This window comes from Macaca mulatta, chromosome 9 (assembly GCF_049350105.2).
Source record: "Macaca mulatta isolate MMU2019108-1 chromosome 9, T2T-MMU8v2.0, whole genome shotgun sequence".
Classification (NCBI taxonomy): domain Eukaryota; kingdom Metazoa; phylum Chordata; class Mammalia; order Primates; family Cercopithecidae; genus Macaca; species Macaca mulatta.
This window is the reverse complement of record NC_133414.1, coordinates 99,894,479-99,922,419: the sequence shown is the minus strand read 5'-3', so window position 1 is coordinate 99,922,419 and position 27,941 is coordinate 99,894,479. Positions and strand designations below refer to the sequence as shown.

At 38.3% G+C, this 27,941-nt stretch overlaps 1 protein-coding gene across 1 annotated transcript; it reads right to left on the bottom strand.

Annotated features, from left to right (window-relative positions):
* Positions 1-1,530: 1,530 nt before the first annotated feature.
* Positions 1,531-27,673, bottom strand: LOC107000212 (cofilin-1). The gene is given in 3 exon segments (XM_077946741.1): positions 1,531-1,847; positions 1,850-2,195; positions 27,534-27,673. Coding segments are annotated over 2 exon segments (414 nt in total). The 5' UTR covers positions 2,088-2,195; positions 27,534-27,673; the 3' UTR covers positions 1,531-1,671.
* Positions 27,674-27,941: the final 268 nt, after the last annotated feature.

Genomic DNA, 27,941 nt, shown 5'->3' with positions numbered 1-27,941 from the left:
AGCAAACTTACTGCGCTGTCAGTCATATAAGAGTATGGCACATTCAATTATGTACACTATGTAATACTTGATAATGATAACAACTGTTACCAGTTTATGTATTTACTATACCATACTTTTAATTGTTCTTTTAGAGTGTACTCCTTCTACTTCAGCTCCATGTATGTTACTAACTCTGAAGAGCTTCCGGTGGACAAAATGTGGATGTGGAAGACAGTGATACTGATGATCCTCACCATGTGTAGGCCTGTGCTTACATGGGTTTTTGTGTCTTAGTTTTTAACAAAATGAGTCTAAAAAATTTTTTAAAAATTAATTTAAAAATAGAAAAAAGCTTATAGGATATAAAGAAAATATCATTGATATGTAATAATAACTTATTACTTTGTTATTTAATAACTTATTGAAGAAATTTTTTATAAATTATAGCCTAGTGTACAGTGTTTATGCAGTTTACAGTAGTGTACAATAATGTCCTAGGCCTTCACAGTGACTCACCACTCACTCATTGACTCACCCAGAGCAACTTCCAGTCCTGCAAGTCCCATTCATAGTAAATGCCTTATACAGGTATACCATTTATCTTGTATACCATATTTTTACTGTACCTTTTCTATATTTAGGTATATTTAGATACACAAATACTGACCATTATGTTACACTTGCCTACAGTACTCAGTATAGTAGCATGCTGTACAGGTTTGTAGCCTAGAAGCAACAGACTGTACCACATAGCTTAGGTGTGTAGTGGGCTACACCATCTAGGTTTGTGCAAGTACACTTTATCATGTTTGCACAAAGACAAAATTGTCTATGGATTCATGTCAGAACAAATCCCTGTTATGTGACACATGGCTATATTTGGAACCACTGCTTGCCTGGAAAGAGGAAGTAAGGTACTTGTTTACTTACATATGAATGATGGATAAAAGAAATATTAGTGATTTCACAAATATCCAATGGCGAGATAAGTGAAAATGACTCTTAGCAAGAAATTAATTATATACTAATAAAATCAGTTGTGGAGTTATTTTCTGTAGGAAAGCAAAATCCATACCATAATGCCCAGTAGTAACAATTAAATTGTTTGCTTATTCATATGAATTCTATTCTACTCTTTCTGTTTAGGGAAATCTGCTTAAACATTTGAGTATTATTTTATTGTCTTTTCTTTTTTTTTTTAAATTAAAGGTCGCTTACTAGTCTGGTTTCCATTAGTGGCCATAACCAAGGGAGAGGAACCAGCTGGCGTGGGAAGGGGTCATCTCCACAACATTCCATTTATACACAGAACTAAACAGACAAGCACAGAGTCACTGTTGTGGTTAGAAGTTGTAGCATGGGAAGGGGGAGGAACAGGTGGAAAGCGGGGTTGTTTTTAAAATATATATATAGGCCTTCCCCAACTGGGGTTCCTGGGGGAAGTTGGTCTGCTTCAACCCAAGAGGAAGCAGAATATCCAAGCAGTTTGGGAAGGCCAGAACTGTCAGGGATGGAGAGAGGAGGAAAATCCAGGGAGTTGGGGGTCTGTTTGGCAATGGGGGTAAAGGGAGTGCCTTCCCTCTGCTGGGATTCCCCCAGCCCCTCCAGTCTGGCAGGAAGGGGCCAGCCTGCAATCCCTGAGGGCAGGTCTGGGACTACTAGATTCTCCAGGAAAGGGGCTGGAGGGGATCACAAAGGTTTGTCCTCCAGGAAGATGACGGTGCTGACCCCTAGCTTCTTCTTGATGGTGTCCTTGGAGCTGGCATAGATCATTTTGCTCTTAATGGATGCAGACTCAGAGGCCCAGAAGACAAACACCAGGTCCTTCTTCTTGCTGTCCTTGGTGGCATCATAGGGGGCGTAGGGCAGTCCTTACCTGTCAGCATCTTGACAAAGGTGGTATAGGGATCATCAATGGTTTGGTCCACATTAATTACCAGGATCTTGTTGGCCTCTGCGAGAATGATGTTCTTCTTGTACTCACTCAGGCAGAAGGGCAGCAACTTCTTGCGCTTCTTCGCCTTTTCTAGTGTTGAAGACTTGCACACTTTCATGTCACTGAACAACTGGATGACATCATCAAAGACAGCCACATGGCAGCCCATGTTTCCAAAAGTGAAAAGGAAATGGCAAGGAGAGCCGCTGCAGCTGCTGCCAGGATCTGACTGGACATTTAAATATTTTGAAAATGAAGTCTTATTTTCTCAATGACCCTGTTAAAAAATCAGTAATAACATAAAATGGGGCTGTAATAAGAACAATAATGATAATAACTGTATTTATTATTACTAACATTTGTTGATAACACTTAATGGAGTCATTTAAGGGTATGTATGGTCTTATGAAGCCCTCTGGCATGTTTGCATTTTCTCCCCAGGTCTCTGCAAATATGTTTCTATAAGGATAGTGTGGGGTAAGCACTGTCACACAAGTAATAATGAATATTTATTAATTGTATACTACTACTAAATGACCTACCGGCATGATCTACTTAAATACCTCTTATGTATCTCTTAAAATTTGCTGCTACACTGCTTCTCTACCAAAAGTACTAAAGCCATCCTTCTCTGATAGCAGCTGAGGCTATATTATAATTTCTGCAATTTTCTACCTTCAGGAGTTTTCTCCCTAAGGTTTCCAGTATTCTGAACATACTCTCCTGGCAAACTCCTCCCATCAGCTCACCAGACATGCCTAGACAAGTTCTAACCTCAACTGTGAATGCAGCCTTTATGTGAGTACTCTACCAGAGGAGGGAGAAAGGGAGAAAAGAAATGTTATCAGAATTATTGTATTCATTAACCTTCATAATATATATGTGAAAGGAGGATACAGTGGAATAAGGATTGTGGCCATGCACATAACATTAAACTAGATTGCTATCTGTTGATAAAGATTTCCAATTTCTTGCTACATTTATTTTTATTTACTTTTTATTATTTTTTTAAGAGACAGGGTCTCACTATGTTGCCCAGGCTGGTCTCGAACTCCTGGGCTCAAGTGATCCTCCCGTCTCAGCCTCCCAAAGTGCTGGGATTACAGGTGTGAGCTACTGCAGTGGCCTCTTGCTACATTTAATACTTCACATTACTCCATTCTTTTCTTTGGAGCAGACTGAAGCATTCCTTTTTTCCTCTTTTTCTTTTTTGGAGACAGAGTCCCACTCTATTGCCTAGGATGGAGTGCGGTGGCACGATCACAGCTCACTGCAGCCTCAACCTCCCAGGTCCAAGTGATTCTCCTACCTCTCAGCCTCGAGCAGCTGGAACTACAGGCATGTGCCACAACACCCAGCTAATTTTGGTATTTTTTGTAGAGAGGGTTTCGTCATGTTGTCCAGGCTGGTCTTGAACTTGGGCTCCAGTGATCCTCCTGCCTCAGCCTCCCAAAGTGCTGGGATTACAGGTGTGCACTCCCGGCCTCTGAAGCATTCCTTGAGTCAGATATGCCTGGTGTTGTTTTACTCAACCTGAGTCACCTTTTGGTTCCCTATTCACCACTACCTACTGCCTTACCCTTAAAGGGGAGGTACTTACTATGTATACTCAGATCATAAATTCCTCAGGAAGCTATTTATCATGAAGTTAAAAGTACAGTTTCTGGAACAAGATGGTTTGTTTTCAAATTTTGCTCTGCCACTTACCAGTTGTGAGATCTTTGGCAAGTTACTTAATCTCTATGTACCCAGGTCCTCATCTGTAAAATGGAGATGATAATAGTAGCCATCTCTTTGGGTTTTTAATTTTTTTTTTTTTTTGAGATGGAGTCTCACTCTGTTTCTCAGGCTAGAGTGTAGTAGCACGATCTCAGCAAGCTGCAACATCCCCCTACCAGGTTCAAGCGATTTCCCTGTCTCAGCCTCTTGAGTAGCTAGGATTTCAGGCACCTGCCACAATGCCCGGTTAATTTTTATATTTTTAGTAGAGATGGGGTTTCACCATGTTGGCCAGGGTGATCTCGAACTCCTGACTTCAAGTGATCTGCTCGCCTTACCCTCTCAAAGTTGCTGGGATTACAGGCATGAACCACCGCACCCGGCCTCTCATTGAGTTTTTATAAGGATTGAATGAGGGTGTATGCGTGTAAAATCACTTAGGACAAGCCTGGCACACAGAAAGCACTATATAAGTGTTAGTTGTTATTATTATTGAGTGCAGGTACTCTGTCTAACTCAATTGTACTCTCTTTGCTGCCCTCTCTGACACCTGGCATATTGTTTGATACATGATAAGCTTTCAGTAAAGGCTGAATGAGCGATGAATAACTATCATCAAATAAAAGATAGGAGATAAGAAAATAAAGATTTTCTTAGCTTTGAGATATCCCAGTAAAACAGTACTTTTGAAATAATTGTATATCTTTTATTATAATTCTATGTCACACCAATGTTTCGGTTGAGAGTCTAAGAAGGCTGCATTTGCCTCTGAATCGATCTATGGTCAAGGCTTTGTATTGTGGGAACAGCTCAATCATATTGACCTGGCACATGCTTCTCTGAAGTCACATGTCCAGCATTATGACATGAGCAAGAATGCACGTAACCTCTTGATTCCACTCATTCGAAGTTCTCTGTGGGGACTAGGTTCAGAAGATGTCAGCTCCCCCGTAGACCAGCTTCCCAGAGAATGTCGCCTGCAAACTAGAATGATGCTAGTCCCAGCTTAACTGTGCAAAGAGAAAACCAGAACGGGCTCCCCAAGAACCAGGTTCATTCATTCACAGTTATCAGAAGGTACAGTAACATTTAGAATCAAAACTTCATATAGGCTCTAGTGTAAAGCTTGACAACTCCTAACTACATCTTAGCTTTCACTTCAGTGGAAGCATCTCATAATGCTAGCAGTATTTTTAAGTATCAGAGAGATGCTCAGTTAAGTTTGATACGCTCCATGACTAAAAGACTATATACTTTTTCAATTATAAACAAACATACAAATAAAACTTATCAGCTGGATATAATATAGCCCTGAGATAAAAATATCATCATATATTACTTTACATTATGATGTCATGTTATGTTCTTTCTACGCTTTCGTGTGGGACATTATGTATGTTCTTTCTACACTTTGGTACAGGACATTATCTGGAAAGACCTTAATCACTATTTATATTTTATGTTTTCCAGAGGGAACATCAAGAGAGGAAATGTCAAACTTAAGAAATATTCTGTTCCCTGAAGCGGGGGAAAAAAGGGATATGAGGCCTTGTTAATTACAAATCAAACATAGTAACATACCTGTTTCCTCAGTTGCAGTAGAAATAACCAAAATTCCCTCAAATGTGCACTCCTAATTTTGTTCAAGAAACTAATGTTTCTCTTTCAAACAAGTTCTGATGAAATTATCATTTTCTTTTTTCTTTTTCAGAGACAGGGTCTCACTCTGTCACCTAGGCTGGAGTGTAATGGCACAATCATGGTTCACTGCAGCCTCAACCTCCTGGGCTCAAGTGATCCTCCCACCTCAGCCTTCAAGTAGCTAGGACTACAGGGGCACACCACAACACCCGGCTAATTTTTTTACTTTTATTTTTAGAGACAGGGTCTCAGTATGTTGCCCAGGCTGGCCTCAAACCTTTGGCTTCAAGCAATCTTCCCACCTTGTCATCCCAAAGTGTTGGGATTATAGGCATAAGCCACTGCATCCAGCCTGAAATTATCATTTTCTAATATTTCTCTTTTAATTTTCCCTAAGAAGGAAGTAGCCAAATCACAATTAAGGTTTAATTTCACAGAGTATCCTGATTAACTCTGGAACTATGTAATGTTTTAGTAAAATTATAGTGTGGGAGAGAAAAACCACAGTATTTTTATTCTAGAATTGAGGTCAGTAATAATCTTTTTATTCCTAAGTGACTCAAACAGAGTTAATTCATGTCTCTGGCCACTACTGGCAGGGCTAAAGCCTGGCCATGAAGTGAAGGACAACATGGAAAGGTGGAACAGGAACAGGAAGGCAGCATACAAGGAAAAGATGGGAGGTGTTGACAGATTTTTAAAAAGGATCAAGGATGAGCAGTTTCTTTAAATCCCACTACTTCTTTAAATCTACTGATTAATCTAGGTTCACAGATATAAAAACTGTGAGGAAGAGAAAAAGAAAAGGGAATAGATGAGATGGAAAAGATTACTGGGGTGTGGGGGAAGAAAGAAAGAAATCCATCTGGTGGAGAGCAATAGAGCATAACATGAAATTGCCTTAGGTACAAAGCTCACTGTTCTATTCTAGAGTCTTCGTCCCACTTGAGACAATAGCCTAGTTCTAGTCCAGTTCCACTCCAATTATAAGGACTTGTCCTTCTCTTCTGATGGTCAAGAATTACTCATGTTCGGTTTATTATTAGGTAAAAATTTATTTAAAACTACTATCTGCAGCAGACAAGCAAATTGCTTTATCTTCCTTCTACTCATTTATATTTATTCAATACGATCCTCATTTCTTAGAGTTTAACAGGATGTATGTGAAAGAAATGGATTGTTGGCTCCTAACCAAAAGTTCTCTTTGAGGCAAGCTTCTCAGAGATAAAAATAAAAATAATTGGCCCAAACAGGACCTAGGTCACCTAGCCTTGAGATTATTTACAGAGAAACATCAGGCAAATTTAGTCAAGGTGACTGAAGACCAAACAATTAAGCAATAAGTTAATTCAAAAAAGACATATCAAAATATATATATTTGAAGTGTTACAACTACATGACACAGAATTATTGGATCTCTAAAGCTACCCATCTAGTTTTGGGGGATTTGTTTCTATTTCTGTCTAGAAATTCAGCTAAGTATAATTTGTTATAAATCTTGAAGAAAACATGTACAGGTAGAATTATGAGGAAAAGTAGTGATTGATTTGGGAAGAATGACGCAATATGTAGTACCAAGAATTTTTTCATAAATATGTTGGCAATTGTCTTCGTCTGCTCAAGGTGCCAAAACAAAATACCATAGACTGGATGGCGAAAACAGCAGAAATCTACTTTCTCACAGTTTGAGAGGCTGGGAAGTCCCAAATCAAGGTGCCAGCTGATTTAATTCCTGGTGAAGCCTCTCTTTCTGGCTTGCAGACAGCTGCCTTCTTTCTATGTCTTCACAAAAAGGAGGGGCAGGGGAGGGGGGGGGGAGAGAGAGAGAGAGAGAGAGAGAATATGAATGAGCTCTCTGATGTCTCCTCTTATAAGGGCACTAATCCCATCATGATGCCCCACTCTCATGACCTCATCTAATCCTAATTACCTCCCAAAGGCCCCATTGCTAAATACCACTACATTCAGGGTTAGGGCTTCAACTTGTGCATTTTAAGGAGACAAAAACATTCAATCCATAACAGCCATTTAAAAACAATGTTCCATTACAGCTCTAGGCAAGATGGAGTAAGCACACTCCATCCTGTCTTTTTTTTTTGAGACAGAGTCTCACTCTGTCACCCAGGTTGGACTGCAGTGCCACAATCTGAGGCTACAGGTGTGCACCATCGCGCCCAGTTAATTGTTGTATTTTTAGTAGAGACTGGGTTTCACCATGTTGACCAGGCTAGTCTTGAAGTTCTGACCTCAGGTGATCCAACCACCTCGGCCTTCTAAACTGTTGGGATTACAGGCGTGAACCACTGCGCCCAGCCCACCCTGTCTTTATCATTAAATATAGTTATAAAACCTAGATAGAATGCATGAAGCAGCTACTTGAGGACACTGGAAGATAAAAAGTAGCAAGTGAATTGGGGAAAAAGACTAGAATTTAAAGTACTACTGAACAAGCAGTGAGTTTTCTATTTTTGTTTTTTCCCTATCAGAACCTCAGTCTAGAAATAAGGCAGTGTGAAACTCAGAATAGGCACAGACAGACAGAGCCCCAGGAGAAGCCCTCTAGTTCTGGCTCAAGGAGCAGGAAAAGCATCTCCTAATACTCAGAGAGTGTGGGAGAAATCTGCTAATTTCTTTTCCTTTGTTCTCCATTCTCTAGTGCCTCAAGCCCCTAGAAATCCTGCTAACCAAGCAGTGGTAATGACTGCAATGTCAGCAGGTGGCCACAGGCTCCAATATCTCTGAGGGAGGAGAACCTTCTTCTGTGGAGAAGTTGGGGCCTCAGGAGGGTGGGATAAACACCAGTTGATTTTTTCTTCTCTGTCCTTCCACTGCTGAGCCCTGGACATAGTGTAGTACCAGAAAGTACATACCACACAGTAGGGTAACTAAAGCACTAGATTTCTGGCTGTGGGACTGAAAGAGGAAGTCCTAGGAATAAGAAAGTACTAGAGACCATGAAGAGGGAGGAACTCAGGGAAGTAGCATTTAAGTTGATTATAACCTCCTAGACTCACCTTCAAGTTGCACAAGGATGGATCTGATCGCAAACAGCATAGGTACCAAAAAGACTTTGAGACTGAACTAAAGGACACACAATTCCATCACCCTACCACTACTGACTGGTAGTACACATAGAGGATAGATCTAAATAGCATGGAAAGCAAAATATTCTTTTTGAAAATGGAATTGACATTGAAACTACAACTGACAGAAGGTTGGTTGGAACTTTTGGCTTGAACCAAAACAGATCTATTACCTGCTAAAACAAAAATATCAGTATTCTCCATATGATTTAAACAAAACCCAGAGTCTTTTTTTTTTTTTTTTTTTGAGAAGGAGTCTCACTTTGTCTCCCAGGCTGGAGTGCGGTGGCGCGATCTCGGCTCACTGCAAGCTCCGCCTCCCGGGTTCACACCATTCTCCTGCCTCAGCCTCCCGGTAGCTGGGACTACAGGCGCCCGCCACCAAGCCCGGCTAATTTTTTGTATTTTTAGTAGAGATGGGGTTTCACCGTGTTAGCCAGGATGGTCTCGATCTCCTGACCTCGTGATCCGCCCGCCTTGGCCTCCCAAAGTGCTGGGATTACAGGCGTGAGCCACCGCGCCCGGCCCAGAGTCTTATAATATATTAAATGTCTGGGATACAATTCAAAACTATTCAGTGTAAGAGAACCAGGAAAATCTCAACTCACATAAGAAAAGACAATAGAGACAATGCCAGGATGCTACAGATGCTGGAATTAGCTGACTATAGCTTTAAAACAGTTATTAGAAAAGTGTACCAGATCGTAAGATAAAAAAGTTCCTGAAAGAAATGCAAAAAATAATTTAAAAAAACTATGAAATTGAAATTCAGAACTAAAAAATATAATAACAAATAAAGAACTAATTGTATGGGCTCAATTACAGAATGGAGATGAGAGAGGAAATAGTCGGTGAATTTGAAGATGAGGCAACAGAAATTATCCAATGTGAACAATGAAGAGAAAAAATATTGAGGAAAAAAAGCTGTGCCTGAGGGACTGGTGGGACAATACCAAAAGATCTAACATTTACGATATTGGAGATCCAGAAGAAGAGAGGAAAGAATACAATGTAGTAACAAATATTTGAAAGAATAAAAATTTCTTAAATTTGGTGAAAAACATAACTTACAGATTCAAGAAACTCAGAGAACACCAAACAGGGTATAACCAAAGAAATTCATGCCCAAACACATCATAATCAAGCTGCTAAAAACTGAAACAAGAAAAATTATTGAAAGCCGGTAGAAAAAAATGATACATTATTTACAGGGGAAAAGCAACGTGAATGTCTGTAGATTTCTCATCAGAAACCATGGAGGATGGAATGAAGTAGAACAACTTAAAGGGCTAAAAATAAAAAACCTGTCAACCCAGAATTCTATATTTAGCACAAATATCCTTCATGATTAAATTTGAAATAAACACATTTTTGGGGGAGGAAAACAAAGATAATTTGTTGTCAGCATACCTGCTCTAAAGAATTATGAATGGAACTTCTTCAGACAGACAGAAATGACATCATAAGGTAACCTGAAACATCAAGAATAAAGGAGGAGCCAGACATGGTGGTAGTCTTAGCAACTTGGAAGCTGAGGTAGGAGGATCACTTCTAGTCCAGGAATTTGAGGTTACAGTGGGCTATGATTGTGCCAATGCTCTCCAGCCTTGGTGACAGAGCAAGACCCTGACTCTAAACAAAACAAAACAAAGCAAAAGCAAGGAATAAAGAAGGAAAAACAGAAATGGTAAATAAAATAAACAATTCACCTCTTAAGTTCCTTAAAATTTGTTTCATGTTTGAAAGCAGAACTGATAACATTAATGGGGTTTTCAGTGTATGTAAATGCAATACATAAGACAACTACAACATAAAGAGGGAAAGGTAATGGGAGCTAAATGATTATAACATTTCTATATCCCCCTTGAAGTGTTAAAATATTGATTCTAAGTAGGTTGTGTAAAATTAAATATTCATATTTTGATCTCAATCATTAAAAACTTTTTTAAAAAGAACATATAGTCAAAAACTAACAAAAATATGGAATTTTAAAACATATACAAACGCCCCAAAAGAAGGTAGGGAAGAGAAAACAGATACATGAAAGAAAATAAAAGGAAACAAATAGAAAACAAATAAATAAAATGTCAGGCCTAAATCTGAATATATCAATTATTACATTACGTGAGAAAAAACCTAAATATACCCACTAAAACAGACTGGTAAAATGTATGCAAAAACATGACTGAGCTATGTATGTGTTGTAAAAAAGAACTCAATTCAAAATACATTTATATAGGTATGTTAAAAATAGAAAAATATATGCCATGCGAACACTAACCAAAAGGAAGCGAGAATAGTTATATTAATATCAGACAAAGTAGACTTCAGAGCAAAGAAAATTACTGGAGATAAAGAAGGGCATTATAAGATGTGTGAATTATAACCTGATAGAACTGAAAAGAGAAACAGACAAATCCACAATTATATTTGGAAACACCAATACTCCTCTCTCAGGGATGGATGGAAGTAGTAAACAGAAAATCTGCAAAAATATAGAAAAATTGAACCATACCATCAACCCAACTGTACCTAATAGATATTTATAAAATACTCCATTCAACAATAGCAGAATACATACTCTTTTAAATGTACATGGCACATTCATCAAAACATAATCCAGCCTAAAAAAGAATTGAAATCATATAAAATATGCTCTCCAGTCATAATACAATAAACTTAGAAGTAAAAGTAAAATCTCCAAACATTTATAAACATTATACTTCTAAGTAATCCATGGGTCAAAGAGGAAGCCAAAAGGAAAAAATATTTTGAACTGAATGAAAATGAAAACACAACATATGAAAATTTGTGGAATGGGATTCAGCTAAAGCAATGCTTAGAGGGAAATTTATATTTATAACATGAAATATTGACATTAAAAAAGAAGAAAGATCTCATGTCACTGATCTTTAAGAAGCTAAAAAGTTAATAATAATAAAATAAACCCAAATCAAGCAGAAGGAAGAAAATTTTTAAAAGCTAGGAGCAGAAATGAATGAAATTGAAAACAGAAAATCGATAGAGAAAAATTAATGAAACAAAAAACTGGTTCTTTAAGACCAGTGAAATTCACAAATCTCTTGCAAGATTACAAAGAAAAGACACAACTTACCATATCAGGAATGAAAGAGAAGATATCACTACAAATGCAATGGTATTCTAAAAATAAGGAAATACTATGAACAACTCAACACACATAAATATGACAACCTATGTGAAAGACTAATTCCTCAAAATCAAACCACCAAAGCTCACATAAGCAAATTTAAATAACCTGATGAATCCTATACCTGTAAAGAAATTGAATTTAGTTTAAAACCTCTCAAAAAATTTTTCCAAGCCCAGATGGTTACACTGTCAAATTCTATCAATCATTTAAAGGTGAATTAATACCAATTCTACACAAATTCTTTCCAGAAAATAGAAGAGGAGGGAACATTTACCAATTTATTTTTATAAAACCAGCATTATTCTGATACCAAAGCCAGACAAAGACAGAACAAGAAAAAACTATACACCAATATCTGCCTTGGATTTTGACACAAAAATCTTCAACAAAATATTAACAAATTGAATCCAGCAGTATATAAAAATATTATATACCATGCCAAAATGAGGTTTATCTTGAAAATGCAAAGCTGGATCAATATTCTAAAGATCAATCAATGTAATCCACCGTATTACTAAAGAGGAAAAGCTACATGATCATGTCATTTGATACATAAAAAGCATTTAACAGGTCACTCTTGGTGGCTCATGCCTGTAATCCCAGCACTTTGGGAGGCTAAGGTGGGCAGATCACCTGAGGTCACGAGTTCGAGACCAGTCTGGCCAACATGGTGAAACCCTATCTCTACAAAAAATACAAAAATTAGCCAGGTGTGGTGGCGCATGCCTGTAGTCCCAGCTACTCAGAAGGTTGAAGCAGAATTGCTTGAACCTCGGAGGTGGAGGGTGCAGTGGGCCAAGATTGTGCCACTGCACTCCAGCCTGGGCGACAGAGTGAGACTCCATCAAAAAAAAAAAAAAAGAAAAAAGAAAGAAAGAAGGAAGAAAGGAAGGAAGGAGAGAGAAAGGAAAGAAAGGAAAGGAAGAAAATTTGACAGATTTCAACATCCATTCAGATTAAAAAAAAAAAAAATTCTCAGCAGACGAGGGTAGAAGGGGATTTCCACAACCTCATAAAGGTTATGTACAAAAAGCCAACATCTAATATCGTATTACATGTGGTGAAAGACTGAATTCTACCCCTTAAGGTCAGGAACAAGGTAAGAATGTCTTCACTCACCATTGCTATGTGACATTATATTGGAATTTTATTCAGTGTAATAAGGCAAGAAGATAAAAGACATACTGATAGGGAAGGAAGAAATAAAAATGTCTATTTGCAGATGACATGATTGTTTACATAGAAAACCAAATAAGTGATTTTAAAAAAACTCCTAGAACTGACTTTAGTAAAGTCATAGGACAAAAGGTAAACACACACACGACATTTTACATCCATATACCAGCAATGAACAACTAGAAACTAGTATTTTTTAAACAATACCATTTACAATAGCTCCAAAAATATTGAAATACTAAGGTACAAATTTAACAAAACATTAATAGAATATGTATGCTGAAAACTACAAAACATTAATGAAAGCAATCAAAGAAGATCTAACTATAAATAAATGGAGAGATATACTATGTTCAGAACTGGAAAAATACCAGGTACTCAGGAGTCTGAGGAAGGAGAAGTGCTTGAGCCCAGGAGCTCTGGGCTGTAGTTCGCTATGCTGCTTGGATGTTGGCACTAAGTTTGCCATCAATATGGCGACCTCCTGAGGGGGGTACTCCAGGTTGCCTAAGGAGGGGTGGACCAGCCCAGGTAAAAAAGGGAGCAGGTCACAATTCCCATGCTGATCAGTAGCAGGATCATGCCTGTGAATAGCCACTGCACTGCAGCCTGGGTAACATAGCAAGACTCCAATCTCTGGAAGGAAAGAAAACTGAAGACTCAACCCATCAAACTAATCTATGGTTTAATTCAATTCCACTAAATATCTCAACAGAATTCACAAAACAAAATTTTAAAATATAGCAAGCTGATTCTAAAAATAATAAAATTTTAAATTGTATTTTAAAAATTTATACAAATTATAATTTTAAAATTTAAAATACAGCAAGCTTATTCTAAAATTAATATAGCAATCTAAAATAATTAGAAAAATCAAAATGTTTGAAAAAGAAAAATAAGGTTGAAGAATGAAACTACCTGATTTTAAGTTGTACTATAAAGCTAGATTAATCAACATAATCTAGTATTGGTAGACACTTGAGATGATTGGAACAGAATCAACAGCCTAGAAACAGACCCACACAAACACGGCCCACTGCAGCCATGTTTTTTTGTTTTTGTTTTTTTCTGAGATAGGATCTCACTCTGTTGCCCAGGCTGGAGTGCAATGATACAGTTATGGCCCGCTGCAGCCTCAAACTCCTGGGTTCAAGCGATCATCCCACCTCAGCTTTCCAAGTAGCTGGGACTACATGCATGGGTCACCATACCCTGACAATTCTTTTTTAATTTTTTTGTAGAGATGGGGGTCTTGTTATGTTGCCTGGTGTGGGGGTGCTGAAGCAGGAGGATCGCTTGAGCCTGGGAGGTGGAGGTTGCAGTGGTCACTGTCACTGTACTCCAGCCTAGGTGAGAGAGCGAGACCCTGTCTAAAAAAAAAAAAAAAAAAAAGCCACAACAATCTATGTAACAGAAAATTTTGGGAACAGGGCATAATGAGTATGAATACAGGTTCTAAAATTAGATAGCCTTGGTCTAATCCTGGCTTTAGTACTTACTATTTGACCTTGAAAGAGTTACTTAACTTCCCCGTGCCTCAATTTCCTTACCTGAGGATAATTATAGTACTTACTACACAGGTTTGTTATGAGAATTATATGAGTTGATATATGTAAAGCACCTAGAACAGTAGCTGGCATATATTAAATACTATATAAAGTGTTAAATAAAATGCACCAGGTTCTTAACCACCTGTTAGTCACATTAACTTATGGGTATGCCCTATGACATTATAACTGATTAAAGAGCCAAATTACATTTGTTGTATCATAAGGAATTTAACATTTATTGATAAATATGACACAAATTAAATTGTAAGGCTCTGCACTTGAGTCTCTCCCTCAAAATTGTGACTGGTACAGCATGCAGGACCCAAATTCTAGTGAAGAATAGGCTTTATGAACAACAAATTCAATAGGTATCAAAAGGGTGGTTACTAGCAAAAGGAAGATAGTTCGATCCTAAATTGTGATGATAAATATATAGTATCTACACTGGTCATACCACTCTTGACGCATATGTTCCATTCTAGTTTCACACTTAATTTAGTCACATAGACTTAATCTGTGTAGCCTCACTGGCAAGAATGAGAATAATGGATAAAAGTTCTAGGGGAAAATATTTACGCTCAGTAAAGGGAAGATGTAACACTGAAGGGTTCTCTGAACATGAGATGGCAACTGGAGCAGTTCGTGAATCCTATGTCACCAGAATGTTTAAGTTAGTTCAGTGTCCACTTGGTGAGATAATTATGATGACAACAAACACAATCATTTCTAAAATGTTTATGGTGTCCGTCCTAGTTCCTTTATGTAGCGTATCTCCAATCTTCTCACCAACTCTATAACGTAGACACTATCCCTATTTTATAGATGAGAAAACCAAGGCTCAGAGAGGTTAAATAAGTCACCCAAAATGTGCAGTCATTAAGTGGTAAAGCTGTGATTTGATCCAGGACCTCTAATTCCACAGCAAACATTCTTTCTAATCCAAACTGCCTTTGGTTGAAGACTCAATAACATTCAGTATTCCTTTTAATCCTGAGAGTCTGTGATTTGTTGAAATTATATTTTTCTAGACATAGATATAGATTTTCCCTAGCCATTTCCATCCACTGGAACAGGTGTCTTTCTCAAGAAAAAAAGAGGCATGTACCTTATTCTTTTTTTTTTTTTTTTTTTTCGAGACGGAGTCTCGCTCTGTCGCCCAGGCTGGAGTGCAGTGGCGCGATCTCGGCTCACTGCAAGCTCCGCCTCCCGGGTTCACGCCATTCTCCTGCCTCAGCCTCCCGAGTAGCTGGGACTACAGGCGCCCACAACTGCGCCCGGCTAATTTTTGTATTTTTAGTAGAGACGGGGTTTCACCGTGGTCTCGATCTCCTGACCTTGTGATCCGCCCGCCTCGGCCTCCCAAAGTGCTGGGATTACAGGCGTGAGCCACCGCGCCCGGCTCTTTTTTTTTTTTTTTTTTTTTTTTGAGATGGAATCTCGCTCTGTCACCCAGGCTGGAGTGCAGTGGTGTGATCTTGGCTCACTGCAAGTTCCGCCTCCCGGGTTCACGCTATTCTCCTGCCTCAGCCTCCCGAGCAGCTGGGACCACAGGCACCCGCCACCAAGTAGCTGGGACCACAGACACCCGCCACCATGCCTGGCTAGTTTTTTTGTATTTTTAGTAGAGACAGGGTTTCACCATGTTAGCCAGGATGGTCTCAATCTCCTGACTTGGTGATCCACCCACCTCGGCCTCCCAAAGTGCTGGGATTACAGGCGTGAGCCACTGTGCCCAGCCTTGCCTTATTATTCTTAAGTTTGAGGTTGGTTTGTTACTTCTATGAGAGAAGTGTTACAAGCCAACACACTATTTACTATGTTAATAGACAATGGAATTAACAATAAATTGGATTATGCTGAATAGGTAAGGAGTTTATTATTCCTGAATTTACTTTCCAGAGAGTGGTATTTAAAAACCAACAAAAAAGAGGTAAAATGCTATTATTCTTGATAAAAGTAGTAAATGAAAATATAAATAGAGATAAATCTATGTCCTTACTGCTCTACTCTTCCCCTTAGCTAATTCTCAATTAAACATGATTCATTCAGCACCATAAGACAGGGGGAAAAAAACATAACATGATTCATAAGAATCTATGTAAGTGTTTCAGAATTTGTTACAGTAATTTCTCACCAATTGAGAGTGGGGATGATTACATTCCTAAAAGGTGCCATGTTAGGTAAAACCTCCATTGGCAAAATTCAAGAAAATGCGGAATTTGTAAGAGAATAAAGCAAGAAAGTTGGTAATAAAGCAGAAAAGAATCTTCTTCAGTTGTTCATGAGCTCATATTCTGAAAAATCATGATTGGTGTGAAAGATAGGATGTATTTATATTAACCATACTTCCTTTTTCAGCTTTTGATCTGGCCCTTACTTTACTGCTATTTCATGCTGCTTGCATTTGCTTTCTGACATTTGCAAGCCTTGGCAACATTCTTAATAGTCAGCCGATCCTTCCACAAATGAAGGGCATTATTTTTCTTTAGGCCCAGTGTCCTACTGTTATTCCCCACTCATCATATGTGGAGGGTTGGGGGTAGAGGCAACATTTGATCCTTCCTTTCAGAAAATATTTCTCTGCAGTATGTGATGCTGTTTGATAGCATTCACCCACAGTAGAATTCTTTCAAGATTGCAGTAAATTTTCTCAACACTGCCACTACTTTATCAACTAAGTTGATATAATATTCTAAATCCCTTGTTATTTCAACAATGTTCACATTATCTTCACCAGGTGTAGATTCCATCTCAAGGAACCACTTTCTTTGCTCATTCATAAGAAGTAGCTCATCTGTTCAAGTTTTATCAGGGGATGGCAGCAATTCAGTCCCATCTTCAGACTCCACTTCTAATTTTAGTTCTCTTGCTATTTATACCACATCTGCAGTGACTTCTTCACTAAAGTCTTGAACTCCTAGAAATCATGTAGGAGGGTTGGACCAACTTCTTCCAAACACTTGTTAATGTTAATATTTTGACCTCCCATGAATTATGAATGTTCTCAATGGCATTTAGAATGATGAATCCTGGCCAGGAGAGGTGGCTCACGCCTATAATCCCAGCACTTTGGGAAGCTGAGGCCAGTGGATCACGAGGTCAGGAGATCGAGACCATCTTGCCCAACACGGTGAAACCCCATCTCTACTAAAATACAAAAATTAGCTGGGCATGGTGGCAGATGCCTGTAGTCCCAGCTACTCGGGAGGCTGAGGCAGGAGACTTGCTTGAATCCGGGATGCAGAGGTTATAATGAGCCGAGATCACGCCACTACACTTCAGCCTGGGTGACAGAGTAAGACTCCGTCTCAAATAAATAAATAAATAAATAAATAAATAATAATAAATAAAATAATGAATCCCTTCCAGAAGGTTCTCAATTTACTTTCCCCAGATTCCCCATCAGCAGAATCACTATCTATGGTAGCTATAGCCTTATAAAATGTATTTCTTAAATAGTAAGACTTGAAAATTGAAATTACTCTTTGATCCATGGACTGCAGAACGGATGGTGTGTTAGGCATGTAAACAACATTCTGTTATACATCTCCATCAGAGCTCTTGAGTGACTAAGTGCATTGTCAATGAGCAGTTAACATTTTGAAATGAATCATTTATTTCTGAACAGTAGTTCTCAATAGTGAACTTAAAATATTCAGAAAACCATGCTGTAAAAAGATGTGCTGTCATCCCAGTTTTGTTGTTCCATTTATAAAGCACAGGCAGAGTAGATACAGAGTAACTCTTAGGGCCCTAGGATTTTCAGAATGACCAATGAGCATTGGTTTCAACTTAAAGTCATCAGTTGTATTAGCTCCTAACAAGAGAGTCAGCCTGTTTTTGAAGCTTTAAAGCCAGGCATCAACTTTTCTTTGCTAGCTATAAAAGTTCCAGATGGCATTTTCTTCCAATAAGGCTGTTCTGTCTACACTGAAAGTCTGTGTTTAGTGTAGCCACCTTCATCAATCATCTTAGCTAGATCTTCTGAGTAAATTACTGCAGCTTCTCCATTAGCACTTGCTGCTTCACCTTGTACTTACATGTTATGAAGATAGCTTCCTTCCTCAAACCTCATGAACTAACTTCTGCTGGCTTCAAATTCTTCTTCTGCAGCTTCCTTGCCTCTCTTAACCTTCACAGAACTGAAGAGAGGGACTTGCTCTGAATTAAATTGTAGGAATGTGGTTGGTTAGATCTTCTACCCAGACCATTCAAAACTTTCTCCATGTCAGCCATTAGGCTGTTTTTGCTTTCTTATCATGCATCTATTCACTGGAGCAGCACTTTGAATTTCCTTTAAGAACTTTTCTAGGTCAGGAACAGTTGCTGATGCCTGTAATTCCAACATTTTGGGAGGCCAATATGGGAGGATGCTTGAGACCAGGAGTTTGAAACCAGCCTGGGCAATAAAATGAGATCCCATCTCTGCAAAAAACAAAAAAAAATTAGCCAGGCTCAGTGGTGTGAACCTGTAGTCCCAGCTACTTTGGAGGCTGAGGTGGGAGGATTGCTTGAGCCTGGGAGTTTGAGGCTGCAGTGAGCTATGATCATGCCACTGCCCTCAAGCCTGGGCAACAGAGTAAGACCCAGTCTCTTAAAACCAATAAACAAACAAACAAACAAACAAAAAACCACTTTTCCTTTACATTCATCACTTGGTTAATTGTCTGACTCAAGAGACCTAGCTTTTGGTGTATTTCAGCTTTCAACAAACCTTTTTTCACTAAGCTTAATCATTTCTAGCTTTTGATTTAAAGTGAGAGATGTGTGACTCTTCCTTTTACTTAAACATTTAAAGGCCACTGTAGGGTTATTAACTGGTCTAATTTCAATATTGTTGTGTCTCAGGGAAAAGCAAGCCCTGAGGAGAGGGATAGGGATAGGAGACTGACTGGTTGGTAGAGCAGTCAGAACACAACATTTATTAATTTCACTGCCTTACATGGCTGTGGTCTGTGGTGCCCAGATGTTACAATAGTAACATCAAAGATCCACTAATCACAGATCACCATAACAGATGTAATAATTTAAATGTTTGAAATATTGCAAGAATTACCAAAATGAGACACAGAGACACGAAGTGAGTACATGCTGTTGGAAAAATGGCACTGACACACTGGCTAGATGCAGGGTTGCCACACACCTGCCATTTGCAAAAATCATAATATCTGCAAAGCACAATAAAGGGAAGCATAATAAAATGAGGTATGCCTGTATTTTCATTTCATAGGAGGAAACCCAGAAAGGCTACCTGACATGTGACAGGCCAAAGAGCTGGCACCTCTCATTGAGTACTGTCATAATTTAGAATTTCTCAAATACTGCATAAATACTGAAACAGAATTTTATTAAATTATTAAATATTTAGCATTATGACATTATATAAACAGTATCATATTTAGTAACAGTAAATAATAGTATATTAAATACTGAATAAAACAGCCATAATCTGCATCCTGCATGCTTCAAACTACTTTGGTAGAGACTATATTTGTTCTTCACCTCCCTGGCACTCTATGCTTGATAAATTTCCTGTGTTGGGTTCAGAAACAGATTTTGAGAATGATCTTTAAAATGAAGTGTCATGGACCCCATCTTCCTGTAGAATGAGGAGGAAATGGGTACCACTAGAAAGACTTTTAGTTGTCTTCTCTTTTTGGCCTATGAGTGTGCGTTCAGGTGCTGCAAATCCTTACGATTGATTAAACTGAAGAAATATGATTAGTTATCAAAAACAAGACAAAATACAATCACTGTATTTCATGGCTTCAGACATCATTCATTTAAACTCCTTCACCTGTTTATTTCCAAGGGTCCCAAGGAAGGGGTGAGAGAAGGACAGAAGAGGTTTCTTAAACACTAGCCTGTGAGGACACTGTATATGGAAAGCTAGTTTATATAACATAAGTAGGATTAAGTGATGGAGGGACTGTAATGTGGAAGGTGGCACACGGTCCAGCCAGAGGTTCAACAATATCTGGACAGAATTCTAAAGCTGCTTTTAGCCCGCTAAGAATTATTAGCATTTCTTCAGCTTTTTACAAAACACTATAGAAGAAGAAAACATGACTAGGGAGTCAGCCTGTTTGTCTACTCTCCTTTACTCTCCCCTTTTCTGATCTCTCATTAACTTGAAAACTCAGAAGGCATAAAGAAATGGGTGGGGGCATGCCTCTAGCACTAGGCCTTACTTGGGCATTCAAAGGTTTCAGAATTGCTGGTATTTCAACTGAATAAGCAGCAGGCTAGAAAGTAGAAAGGTTTGTGAAAATCTATCAGGTATACTATTTTGAAGTTGAATGAGACTTTCATCCCTGCCAATTTAGTATACTTAGTTTCCTGTACTTCTGTAAAACAAGTTATTTGATTTTTTCCCCCTTTGTTGTTGTTGTTGCTGCTGCTGTTTTCTGGTTCCAGAAACAATGACAATAAAAGAGGAAGAAGGGAGATTTTTAACATCAGATTGCCAGTGAACTGCTGCTGGGCCCCTCTAGGTGAAAGAAGACCTAGTAGATATTTCAACCTAAAACACTTAAAATCAGCCAGCTTTGCCCTGGCCTTTGGAAAAAATACATTCAGTGTCTGAACAGGATATATCATTTCTTTTGCTCAGTAAAGCTCCTTCAACTTTGGGAATGTTTCTATGAATTACCCATAGTAAATTAAAAAAAAAAAAAGTGTTGGTATTTGGCCGGGCATGATGGCTCCTGCCTGTAATCCCAATGCTTTGGCAGGCCAAGTTGGGAGGATTGCTTAATAAGCCCAGGAGTTTGAGGCTGCAGTGAGCTATGATCCAGTCACTGCACTCCAACCTGGGCAACAGAGCAAGACCCCATCTCTAAAAGTTAAAAAAAAAAAGTGTTGTGCACAAATAAATTAAATTTTATATGTAGAATAATAGCTCTGATGCTGTGGTTGTCCCTGAGGTTAATAGGAAGGTTGTGATTTGCAGAGAAAAGATAAGACATGCAAAGTATTGACTTCTCAAATCTCAAGGCTTGTTCAGCATCTCACTTTCATCTACTAAATTAACTTCTTTTTCTTGTGCAAAATCCACTCAGCAATCTAAGTAAGGAAAAGCAAGCAACAAATGAAGGAATGAAATATAGGGCAAACCTCTAACTTAAAATCAACAGCTATATGAGGACTTGCATTTTTATAAGATGTTTCAATCTTTAGAAATTCATAAAAGCAAAGAATGTACACTCAATAAATGGTTGTTACTTGACAGATGGGAATAACAGCTAATATTAATGATGGTCTTCAGTGAACTGAGAAATATCCATACAGTTATTTTCATGGATCGATAAATATGTTAAACTTAATTATATTTGGGTCATAAGGATGAAATCTTAACAGGTTTTATATAACTATCATAAATGTTTTATAGACTACTGATCAGTAAGACTCAGCCAGAGGGGTGTATTAAGAATAGGAACGTGAGAACCAAGAGGTCAGCGGGACAGAGAGGCACAGCCTCTTCACAAGTCAGAGAAGATAAACATTTCAGACAAGATGCCATGGTTGAAAACTGGAGAGGTAAGGTCCTCATGCAAACACAGGGGAGATATGAAAAGATCATTGTCCTTACAGAATCTAGGAATGAGAGAATATCACCTCGTCGTATAATGAAAATATCATCTGGGGTATTACACCAGCATGTTTACTGAGTACTTGCTAAGTGCCAGGCATTGAGCGCAGTACTTTGCACGTATTGTCTCATTTGTTTCTTAGTGCAAATCCATGGCATGTGTACTGTTACTGTTCCCACATTAAATATAAGGAAACTGAGGCTTGAGAGCATAAGTAATTTGTCCAAAGTAACAGAGTCGGTAAACAGCAGATCTTAAATTCAAACCCAGGTCTGTAAAAGTCCACATTTTTACACCCTATAGATACGAAGACTCCCCCGATTGGACAGTTTCTGATGGACACATCAGGATAGGGCAATCATAAAATTATCGTCAGTAAAATGGTTTGAATCGTATGTCATACCTTTGGACCACTTGTCTTTCCTCCCCCTTCCCTTTTTTTTTTTTTCTCTTTAGTAAGGTTAAATCTATACCTCTCCTATGTCCTAGGCATCCTCTTTTCTCTCTGGTCAGGTTAAATCTTGTTAAGCCTCTCCTATGTCCTAGGCATCCTCTTTTTTCAAGATGATAATATCTTATAGGAGAATAAAGACTTCAGCTATAATTCTGTGAGCTGAGTACTATGCCAGTGCTAAGCAAAGTGAATTACAGGAACTAAAAGAATGGACACAGAATTCAGTGTACTTGTGCTTAGAAGATAAAAGATCTCAAATTATTTTGTTCATTTTAGTTTCACATATTCTTCAAGGTTATCAGTTATTCTGGCTATTAGAGAAACGGGTGGGAGAAGGAAGGTTTTATGCAATCTTAATTTTTAAAACATTAAGTACTGGTACCTATTATTTTCTAAATACTTTCAAGGGCCTTTTCCTAGAATCAGGTAAATGAGAGCAGGCAAGTGACCTACTTACAGCAAAAATTGCTCTGGGTTATAAAGGATGGGAAGCCAAGTGCATCCTGAAAACCACAGCATCTGGTCTTGTTTTACGCATCATCTATCAATCTGTTGTTACAGGAATTGAGAATTAACATTTCAACTATTGTTTCTTCTATTTTAACTAATGCATTTATATCTTTGTTATTCTTACCCAATCCTTCCCACCTCCTCCCCATTTAAGAAACCATAGGCAGGGGCATTATGAAGGTGCCAGTTGAATCCTAGGGAGATCACTCTTTCATCTATGCCTTAAAACTTCTGCTAATGAGGCTATATAGTAGGGTTAGATATCTGAAGCAATTCTGGTTTTGCTCAATCCCGATTTTTCACAGATAGTATCATTTGAACAGTACTGTATTTAAGTTAAATAAAATATTGTGGATTGTAAATTTCCAAGTTCTAGAAAACATTTTGTGGTAGAAGTTTTTAAAAAGTACACTTGGCAATGCTGTTTAAGAAAAAGGTTATGTAGAAATGCAGATTGTGGATTAGTACTACCCTGATAGCACAAGAAAATTATATATAACTTCTTTTTATAGATACTCATTTAAAATTATGTGTAAAGTTTAAAAACATAAAAGTATGGAAGGTAGATTTATAGCAATATGTTCTTTGAACTTTGCTGTTGTCTTTTTTTTTTCTAGTTCTCTCCTTTTTACAGAATGGAGTTATCAATTCATCTTTCTACTACTTCCAATCTTTTGAAATTTTAAATTTCCATTATTTTTTCCTTGATTCTATCTTATTTCTTATTATTATTTTTTAGTTTAGCTTTTTTTAATTTTTAAAACAAGTTTATGGGTACACAGTAGGTGTGTGTATCTATGGGGTACATGATATATGTTGATACAGGCATACAATGCGTTGTAATCACATCAGAGTAAATGAGGTATCCATTACCTCAAACATTTATCATTTCTTTGTTACAAACATTCCAATTATACCCTTTTAGTTATTTAAAAATGCACACTAAATTATTGTTGACTATAGTCATCCTGCTGTCATCAAATACTAGATCTTATTTGTTCCATCTAACTATATTTTTGTACCCATTACCATTCTCACTTCCCTCCTACCCCCACCACTATTCTTCCCAGCCCCCGATAACCATCATTCTACCCTCTATCTCCATGATTTCAACTTTTTTAATTTTTAGCTCCCACAAATGAGTGAGAACATGCAAAGTTTGTCTTTCTGTGCCTGGCTTATTTCACTTAATATAATCTCCTACAGTTCTGTCCATGTTGTTGCAAATGACAGGATCTCATTTTTTTAAATGGCTGAATAGTTACTCCATTGTGTTCTATATTATTCTGTCTATTGTAGCTTCAAGTACAGCTTCAGGTATAGCTTCATATTCTTGCTTTACTTTTCTTTCTCCACCCATTCTACTTCATTTACCTTATCAAAATAATGGTTCATATGATTCAGAAGACATGATTTAAAAACTTAAAAAATAACAATTGAAATTATCCTTTTATGATATTTTTAAAAGAACCAAGGTAACCAAGTGACTTATACTGGCATAATTACTGCTACAAAATTTTATGTATTTGTTGAAGTTCTATCCTTTTTAAATCACTGTCAAGTGAATTACTTCTAATGAGCAATGAATAGAGTCAGGTTTACTGTGTTTACTTATTCAAAGATTTCAGATTTGTTTTTCCTTCCAAAGGGGTTCTATCCTGAATCTCGTCATGAGGCTTCCTTGCCTTGATTTCTTGATGTATTCCAGTTGGGTTAAAGGTTCAGATGACCAGATAGGCCTTTTAGGTTGAGGTGATGGAGATTTTTGCAAAAATACATCTACAGTCTTCATTCACTAGGGCAGAGTTTCTCAAAATATGTTCTAAAACTACCTATATCCCAATCAGCTCAGATGTTTGTTTACTGATTTACTGATAGTCTTAAACAATAGAAATGTATTTCTCCCAGTTCTGGAGGCTGGGATATCCAATATACTGGCATAAGCTGTGTCTGGTGAGGGTACCCTTCCTGGCTTGCAGACAGACACCTTCTTGCATCCTCACATGGCATAGAGCCCAGATGCTTATATTAAAATGCAGATTTCTAGGTCAAAACCTAGAGCAGTTGAATGGGAGTCTCTGAAGACTGGGAGCCAGAAATCTGCATTTTGTCAAGTTGTACAAATTAATCCATATACAATGAAATTTGAGAACACCTAATTTTATTTTATTTATTTTTATTTATTTATTTACTTTTTGAGATGGAATCTCACTCTGTTGCCCAGGCTGGAGTGCAGTGGCATGATCTCAGCTCACTGCAACCTCTGCCTCCCAGGTTCAAGAGATTCTCCTGCCTCAGCCTCCCAAGTAATTGGAATTACAGGCACCTGCCAACACACCCAGCTAATTTTTGTATTTTTTTTTTTCAGTAGAAACAAGGTTTCATCATGTTGGCCAGGCTGGTCTTGAACTCCTGACCTCAGGTGATTCACCCACCTCGGCCTCCCAAAGTGCTGGGATTACAGGTGTGAGCCATTGAGCCCAGCCGAGAATACCTAATCTAAGGAATTATTTCTTCCCACCAAGTATCTGGTGCATTAACTTTGGTTGCAGAGCAAACTGGCTACACTCCATTTAATAACAAAAATGGAAAATTAAGTACAATTTTATGGCAGGGAAGAACTGCCATAACTATTTTAAGAGGTATTGATAAAGAAAACACACACACACACAAAACCCAAAAACTTTCTACAATAAAGTAATAATTGTTTTTAATATCTTGATTCTAACAAAGAGCAAAGGCCTAGAAAGTCTACAATCTGCTCTAATTTCCTGATTAATATTATATATAATGAATTATTTATTGAGCCCCTACTGTGGGCCAAATATGGTATTTGTGTTGCCAGGGATTATATAAAGCTATCCCGGTATGAAAAGCATATGTTCACTCTGCTCTATTCTGGAAGAACCTCATTGATTTGATGATTGCTGAAAATGAATGTACTTCATGTCTTAGGCCCAGACATGGAAGCTTTCTTAAGGATTCGCTAAATGAAAATATTAGGTCCAAAACACACAGGTGTAGGCATTTGGTTTACAGCTGAACCACTGGAAAGGGAGTGAGTGAGGTGTAGCACTTTTCGAGCTTGTGGACTCTTTACTGTCAGCCTTGATGACTTTATTCAAAAGTTTCCTTTCCTGCACAATCATCCCTCAGATATTAGGCAGATGAATTGAAACTAAATGTAACCATATTGGGAACTCCATTTCATTGTAGAATTCATTTAGGATGTCTTTAGTAGAGTGACTCATGATTTGCCTGAGACTTTCTCAGCCAGTCTTATATCCCAGCAAACCTTTTAGTCTCATGCAAACTGAAACTGGGTAGGCTGGTCACCCTGGTCCTTAGAGGAGGGCGGGTGAGGCTCTTAGTTGAACCAATTTCACTCAGCAAATGAATGAAAATCCATTACCACCTTGAATTTCTCAGCTCATTTTCCTTACCAGTGGGTATAATTACCCTATTGGGGCACAAAACCTGTTTCTTTCCTTTAGTGGCCATTCCCTTTTAGTCCTGTCAAACCATGTGCCCATGAGCCTCCCAAGCAATGATTCAACTTGGGATCATCCAACGACCCAGTGGAGAGTCTCTTGAAAGTCTGCCGAGCACTGATAGCCTCTGTTTTTGTTTTTGTTTTTTTTTCATTGTTGTTGTTTGTTTTTAATGAACATTGTCCTGGTCTCATAATCTTCCTGTTATTCTCAAAGGTCTATCTCTCTAAATAATTAGTCTAGCAATCCCAAACCTAGCTTCACATCAATTTTTTTTAAAATTAGGAATGTAGGCATGCACATACATAAAAGCCTTAAATACTAAAAAGGCATGGGTATAAAACATGAACCATTTACAGTATTAAATTCCATTCTGATTCCTGTCCGTGAACTTAATCACAGTTTTCAACATTCATGCATCCCTTTCATCCCTTCCTTTAAAGCCTTGTGATTTTGGCATTTCATGGTCTTACTTTCAACTAGATTTTAAAGTTTAGCTCGTATTAAATTACCATCTCAAAGAGAAAATGTAAAGTACAAGGTTTGAATTAGGCAGATCTGTGTCTCAATGAAATTGTTGCCTTTATTTCCTAAGTATATGAACTTAGAAAAGTTTCTCTAAGCTTTAAAATTTGCTCATTAGTAAAAACGGAGAAAATAATAGCTATTTTAGAGGATTTTGGGGTATTTAGGTTATGCATATAAAGCACATGGCAGCATATTGCCCCACCCCAGCAGACATTCACTAGGTATTATCTTCACCACATTATTACAAGTTTGTAACTAGTAACATTCGTTAACAATCAGGCTGCAAAACTGTTATTATTATTGAGACAGGGGCTTGCTCTGACCCCCAGGCTGGAGTGGAGTGGCTTGATCACTGCAGCCTTGATCTCCCGGGCTCAAGCGATTCTCCTACCTCAGCCTCCCAAATAGCTGGGACTACAGACATGCGCCACCAAATCCAGCTAATTTTTAGGTTTTTGTTTGTTTGTTTGTTTTTTGTAGTGACGAATTCTCATTATGTTGTCCAGGCTGGTCTCGAATTCCTGACCTCAAGTGATCCTCTCGCCTCGGCCTCCCAAAGTGTTGGGATTACAGGCGTGAGCCACTGCGCTGGCCAAGTTGCAGAATTGTTTAGCCATCAAAGATGATGCCTCAAGTAGAAAGGCACAAACTGCCTTCCTGAGGAACACAGGGAGAACTCTCATTACATCATAGTCTCACCGACTCTATCTGAAGGAAGTGATGCTTCTTATATCTTCGGAGTGTCTAACATCATCTGGCCCCCTGGCAGTCTGTGTATTCAGGAGGTTCTGGCTTTCAGGTTTGCTCCCTTGGGACCTCTTATGTCACGTCGCTCGTTCTGGAAAGGGAAACGGGTAAAAGAAAAAGGGAAATCACCAAAATGCAAAATCTGTTGCCAGTTGCCCTATTCCGTCCCAACTACTGGGCCTGCTGGCGTGGGCTGCTAAATCTTTTCGCGGAAAGATTTGTCAGGCGCCACCCTCAGGTGTTTGTCAGCACAGAGACGGGGGAGGAGGGCGAGCTCACCCTAGAATTGAAAGGCAGGTGGTGAGGGATGAGGGGTGAGGTGTGGGAGGTGGCCATGAGCTTCTGCGTTTTGGCTAAAGT